The following is a 6,552-nucleotide window of genomic DNA, read 5'->3' as shown; positions in this document are numbered from 1 at the left end:
AAAAAAAAAAAAAGGGTTACAGTTTACATTACAGTGTTTATATGTTATCGCATAAAATACTTCCGATTATGTGGAGCTGCTTTGCACAGTTAATGTTGATACTTTACGTTTTTAGTAGCGCGTAATGCACGTGTGATATGGACATTGTAATGTAAAGCGTAATCAAGGAAAGTTTCGGGGATCATGCATCTTCTTACTATTCAACTGCAGAGCAAAAACGTAAATATTAATAACAGGTTTTGAAAAATAATCAAATGGAAATGTAAGATCTACCCATTAGCAACATGCTGTTAAACAATACTGCACAAATAAAGTATCAAACCCCTCACCGATCAAACAAGATAAAACAGGCAATGAGAAATGGAGGAAGGAACAGAACATTTAAATCAAAACCACTCCAGTTCGTGTGTTTTCAAAACAGAAATGAAAAAAGGTGATGGACAATCTTATCTGTATTCATTTCATGTCGTCATTTAAGGCATCGGGACGAATCAGCTAGGCCTAAGAGTCGCAAATAACGCGGTCGTCTGTTAGTAAAACATTTAAGAATTATGTGGCATACCTGCAAGACCTTTACAAAAACTGAGATTATTATTAATGCAAAATTTTCTTAAATGAAAACTGGACATTTGTGCTACCTCATGTTCCTCACAATGGAAATGGATTCAGTCTCACTCTACTTTACAGTGCCCATGTTACAGTGTATTTAGTAATACAACATGCAGTCAATATGTAGCTATTTTGTAGATAATAATAATAATAAGATAATAATTCCACGTCATTGGTGTTAGGTCCAAATCATACTCTAAACAAGTATGTGAATGTAGATGATTCTAGCTATATGCCCTCAGTAGTGAGTATACTAAAAGATTTGCTTTATTATATTATAATATCATTTGAATCTTTTTAATATAGTAAAAATGTTAAACATCCAACGGTAATACCCTTATTTTTGCCAGTTTCAAATTATGCCGCCCTCTTGCATTTTCACGTAGGTAAATTGGTGGCAAATTTTGAAATAAAAATATTATTTGCAACAACTCAGATTGATAACTGTACAAAAAAAATATTGTTCTTATTTTACTCCTCTCATTTTTTCTTATTGTTTCTACAAAAATGACTATTTTTCTTATTTCTTCCATATTTTTTTTCATAAGTCTTTAATTCCTGTAAAAAAAAGACCATTACAAACCCCTCCCCCCAACTGTTTACATGTTTACAGCCTTGAGTTGCTTATTTAGTCAGAAAAAATTTCTACTTTTAAATGGCTGCCAATGGCAAAACATGCTTTTTTTCCCCCAGAATGATGTAATGAGCCTTAACCATTGGCCTCTTCAAATCGGTTTTCTGATTTAAGTGAATCTTTAGATTTTGATATCGTTTATACACTAAAAAGAATCAGTATCTTTGAGGTACATATTAGCACCTATATTGTATTTATTAACATATTTTGAAGTGTCAAGTGCTGTGAGAGTGTATGCAGCTACCTAGATATTATTTACGTAAATGGCACAGGCATTTGACTTTATCTCTATTTATGAAAATATGTACGTTTTTTGGCCTTTGTGCTATTGAGATGTGTGTAACATGGCCACCGTGAGGTAAAGTGCTACTGTTATTCTCGTTCTAAAGTGTAAAACTAACAGTACGAACAAATTCACTGTAATCTCTGTAATATCTCATGGACTGTTAATCACGTAAGCGATAAATTTGTTTTTCAGCGAGCACAAAGTCGGTCAAAGAAAGTTCAGAGGAAAACCCATCATGTATCCATGATTCCAGTTTTGACTTAATCTCTGTGCTTGATTGTGCCGTAAGTAAAACTGTCGAAGACGTTGTATGAACGTAAAATCCATTCTTCCTGGGTATGGTCCTGGGTCGCTTTAACCTGGTTTCAGTTCCATTTCTTTGTCAGAATTCCAGAAGCATCACAATGTTGTCGGCTGGCCAGCAGCTGCAAGGAAGACGCACATTAAAAATATCCTGGAAATATGTTTAGGTTTTTTCTACCCTTGTGCTTTTTTCAATCTTGAAATAAGAAAACCAAAAATCAATCTTAAAATAGCATAAAACCGGATACATTTTGACTTTAATAAAATACACTATTGTTAAAAAAATGATTACTTGTTGATATGAAGTTTAAGTGATGTGTGGAAACAACAATACAAATACTACTTAGACTATTTCTATATATATTTTTTCAAATTATGTAATAATTTAGAAAATCTTATTAAACTGTAAATATATTATAATACACATTTAACTGTGTGTATTTAAAATGCAAGCAATAAAATTAGACTAAGCAAGGCAAAGGTGTTTATTCAGTAAACCACAGAATTATTAATCAGAGTACGACATTTAAAATGTGGTAAAAAATTGATAAAAACTATCATTTGATTTGCGTATATGAACAAATGAACTAGTGAGGGTGTGAATAGTGTTTTAGGAGTTAACTTTCTAAAAGCCAAATAGTTGAGGAAATTACAATAATTTATAACAATAACAATTTTTCCCGTTTATGATACAAAAAGCAAGGGAATTGCAATGACCTGCACATTTAGGATCATTTTAAAGATACAATTAAAGCACTATAAGCCCCACCTCTTGATTTTATGTAGCATTCTTGACAATTAAGAAGTCCATTTCGAATTCTGACGTCAGTTCCAGCACTTGTGTCTCCAAGTAACCCTTTACATATTCCACACTAGAACACATCAGAGAATGATTTAAGAGCCTGCACAGGTTTCTTACGCCCACAAAGAGGCAAAAGCATACGAGCATTACCTTAAAACACTGAATATGGAAGTACAACCCCAAGCTCTCAATGATCATAGCTGCTCCTTTACCCAAGGGATGTGCACAACTGGAGCAAAGCTTCTTTCCACTTACTGACCTGCAGAGGGCGCCACACAAAGCCATATGTTAATGTAAAACTGGAACATTTAACATTCTTTTCTTGTCAGCTCTTGGATAATAAAAGCAATAACGAAAAAAAAAAACTTAGAGGTAACAAAAACAATAAAGGCACGCAATATAAATAAATGGGATTGTGTGCAAAGCATTTAGCATGATTATGTAACTCCTGAAATGAAAGCAATGATTCTGCCTTATAATCATGGTGGTAAACTTGGATCATTATATGCTGAACCTACATCAACAGTTTTGCATTTCAGATGGATGCATTAAAGGAACAGTTCACCCAAAAAATACATTTGCTGAAAATTCACTCACCCTCCTAATAGGGCAAATTCGTTTCTTTTCGAAACAGATTTTGGAAAAATTTTGCATTACTTGCTCACCAATGGATGCTCTGTAGTGAGTCCAAACAGCTGATAAAAGCATTACAATAATGCACATGTAATCCACACAACTTCAGTCCATCAATTAATGTCTTTGTGAAGAGAAATGTTCATTAACATGAAAAAATTTAACTATTGAAAATTGAAAAAGTCTGAGGATATTAATAAACATGGATCAATCACTGTTAACAAGCAAAAACAGTTCTGAACAAATATGTTTGTGGGTTTTTATGTGTGAAAACAGTGGTTGGACTTCGGAGTTTTTAAATCTTATAATGGCTTATGGACGTATTTTGGTTTAGAAGCAATGATTTAAAGTTAAATGAATGATGAATTTATTATAAAACACAACCTTTAACTTCAAAACGTGCTAACTGAAAGATTGAAGTTGTGTGGATTGTTTACCAGCTGTTTAAACTCTCCTTTTGGCGGCACCCATTCACTGCAGAGGATCCATTACTGAGCAAGTAATGCTAAATTTCTCTAAATAATTTCAGATTAGGAAACAAACTTTACTCAACATCTACTTCTTAGATGGCCTAAAGATGAGTAAAACTTATTTTGCTTATTTTTGGGCCAACTGTTCCTTTAAACCAATACTTTTGCATTTAAATTAAATGCAATACATTTTACAGGCCAGTTCAACAGCATCACACAGTCCCTGTGTTTGGGTGACGCACACAAATGCTTTTAAAGCGCTCCACACACACATCTCCATGTGATTGAGCATGTGTTGGAGGATAGGCTCATACCTGCTGGGTGATGGAGGTGGCGTGTCTTGTGATGGTGTGGGTGATTTTGATGGGTGTGTCCCTAAAACATTTTCACACGACCCAGTCCTGCCAGCAGCAGCACACACACACACACACATACACACAAGCATAGAGTCACATCACTGTGAAAGCAAGTCATATGCAAAAATGTCCTGTGTGCCAGAAAGAAAAAAAAAAACTCATATGATCTGATCTTTAAAACATCCTCCACTCATAGCAAAGCCAAGCAGCATTTTGGCACAAGTGTGTGTATGCAAGCCAGCATGCAATCCCGCAAAACACACACACACACACACACACACACCTCCTCATCCTTGTGGTCTGGCTCTGAGGTGGACTCTGTTTACGATCCAGTGAGGCAGTTTTCTTTAAATCTTCTTGTCTGTCTTTAGTCTTACAGCTCCAAGAGCCATCTGTAATAACACAAAGAGAAAAAGCATGCGTGTCTGCTGATTTGCTGTTTCAACTGAGTATCCAGTGTTTTATTAGATAACACTTCAAGTTGTCCTTTTTACATGTTACATGTACTTACTCTTATAATAGATGATGCATAATTACGTGCGAGTAACCCTAAGCCAAACCATATATTAAGTACATATAGTTAATTAATATTACTCAGTGCTTAAATGTATAATTAAAGCCTAACAAGGACACCTTACATTATTGTGGCAGATGAGTTTCAACAATTATATGTTCTTCTATTTTCTTTTTTTAAGATTCAATAAGGCTTTTTATAGTTGTATCATCTAAGAAAAGTTTATTTATTTGTATTATTTACAGATATTACAAATGTTGGTAGTTTGGCTATTTTGTCCTTCAAACCAAAGTCAGCATGGCCTAAACAGAGAGAAATATATATTTATTTATTTATTTATTTATTACACCCATACACACACAGGTTTATGAGGACCTAAATCTTCCCCTTACAGGAAACTTTAGATTTTACATTTAGTATGTTTTTTAAGCCTTTTAAATTAACATTGGCAATGTCCTCATAAACCACCTTCAAATTGTAATGCCTATTATTGCTATTATTTAAAATAATATGAGCATTGTAATTAAATATAAATATATTAATGACTTTACTATTATTATTAGAATACTTAATATTTGTTATTAATTAATTACTATAATTAACATTACATTAAAAACATCTAAAATGTTGTTATAAGAGCATCGATTATTTCTAAAAACCTCTTGTCCTGATAGGTCATGATATTAATGAATATAACAATTTGGAAAATTGCTTTAAAAAAAAATTTGTGAATGTATTTATGGCACAATGAAAGTTACTTTTTACATAATGGTTGCTTCACTTGACATTTTAGAGTTTATAATTTTTTTTTGGTACATGACATTATTAATAACATACCAAAAATGCATAAAAATCAAGAAAAATAATTCCTTTTTACATGTGTACTAAAAATATTTATTTGACCTTTTTTTGTCATTTAAGACACCCATTTTGAGCCAGGGTTAGTGTTATCACCTTACCCTGTATAAACTGCAGCTGCGGTGTAGCTGTTTGGCTCTCCTGAGGTTCAGTTCTCTGACCGTTCTGCTGAGCTGGTGTGATTACTTGATCAGGGCTAGAGAGGTTAGATGAACATGGAAACATCCTTTCAGACACATCCTGTGATGTGATATCAACACGTGCATCTGTACTTTACCATTACACTATTTCCAATGCCAGGTTGCCAGAGTACAGCAAAACCAGCTTTTAATTGCACAAAAACGCTTAATTAATTTGCATTTGACAATAAAATTGTAACTTCATTTTTGTAGGGTTTGTTTCGACGTTTGAATTGGGTCTGTACTCCACCTGTGTGTGAGTCCGTTACTCTGGTTTGTCTGTGCCTGTTTCTCCAACATTTCCTGTTTCCTTTCCCAGTCAGCCAAAGAGAGGACAATGGTGTCATGTGGGGCTGAGGGCTGGCTGAGGGACGGAGCCTCTGTCACCGTGCTGGATGCTAAGGCTGAGGTGCGAGGGGTCAGTGGGGTCACGGTTTCCTCCAGTATCCGCATTTCCTATTGATTGAGAGCTAATTAGTAGATCTTCTAAGAAACGATAAGATCTCATGCATAACGGCTAAAATATGTACCTCTTCATGGTGTCTCCTCTCCTCCTCTTCCACTTCTCTCTGAGCTCTCTCCCACTCCTCCTTTAGCTTCTCTTGCTCTCGCTGATATTTCTCCTGCAGAAAAAGAAAAAGAGGGATTAAAGGCATAATACACTTCAGTCATAAGTTATTCAACGTTATGTTTCAAGCTGTAAACTTTACGTTTATCTGTGGAACACAAATGGAGAAATTTAGAAAAATGTACTGGTTGGCCTTTTTCATGCATAACATTGAATGGGAATCACATTATTTTTATGACACACTTTACTCACGTCAAATGGAGAAAATTTATATTTATCATTTTTACTTTTTGTATTATTTGTTGTGCATTTGTATTATCTTTATTATTATTATTATAAT

General features: G+C 34.1%; 2 protein-coding genes across 3 annotated transcripts in view; one reads left to right on the top strand and one right to left on the bottom strand.

Moving 5' to 3' along the window:
* LOC122357265 (LIM and calponin homology domains-containing protein 1-like) overlaps window positions 1-6,552 on the top strand; it is a 159,733-nt gene that overhangs the window by 39,644 nt on the left and 113,537 nt on the right.
* Window positions 151-6,552, bottom strand: part of LOC122357266 (LIM and calponin homology domains-containing protein 1-like) — a 9,893-nt gene continuing 3,491 nt past the window's right edge. The window contains exons 5-12 of one of the 2 annotated variants that reach the window (XM_043256573.1): window positions 6,175-6,267; window positions 5,895-6,100; window positions 5,567-5,661; window positions 4,377-4,485; window positions 4,052-4,138; window positions 2,785-2,893; window positions 2,602-2,704; window positions 151-1,954 (exon numbers count right to left, since the gene is read on the bottom strand). In XM_043256573.1, coding sequence (XP_043112508.1) covers window positions 1,929-1,954; window positions 2,602-2,704; window positions 2,785-2,893; window positions 4,052-4,138; window positions 4,377-4,485; window positions 5,567-5,661; window positions 5,895-6,100; window positions 6,175-6,267 — 828 coding nt within the window. In that variant the 3' untranslated portion in view covers window positions 151-1,928. The remainder of the gene's footprint in view (window positions 1,955-2,601; window positions 2,705-2,784; window positions 2,894-4,051; window positions 4,139-4,376; window positions 4,486-5,566; window positions 5,662-5,894; window positions 6,101-6,174; window positions 6,268-6,552) is intronic. The other variant, XM_043256574.1, reaches the window with a different exon arrangement.

The sequence above is a fragment of the Puntigrus tetrazona genome, chromosome 14 (genome assembly GCF_018831695.1).
Source record: "Puntigrus tetrazona isolate hp1 chromosome 14, ASM1883169v1, whole genome shotgun sequence".
NCBI lineage: Eukaryota > Metazoa > Chordata > Actinopteri > Cypriniformes > Cyprinidae > Puntigrus > Puntigrus tetrazona.
The sequence above is the reverse complement of the archived record's forward strand: the minus strand, read 5'-3'. Positions and strand labels throughout refer to the sequence as shown.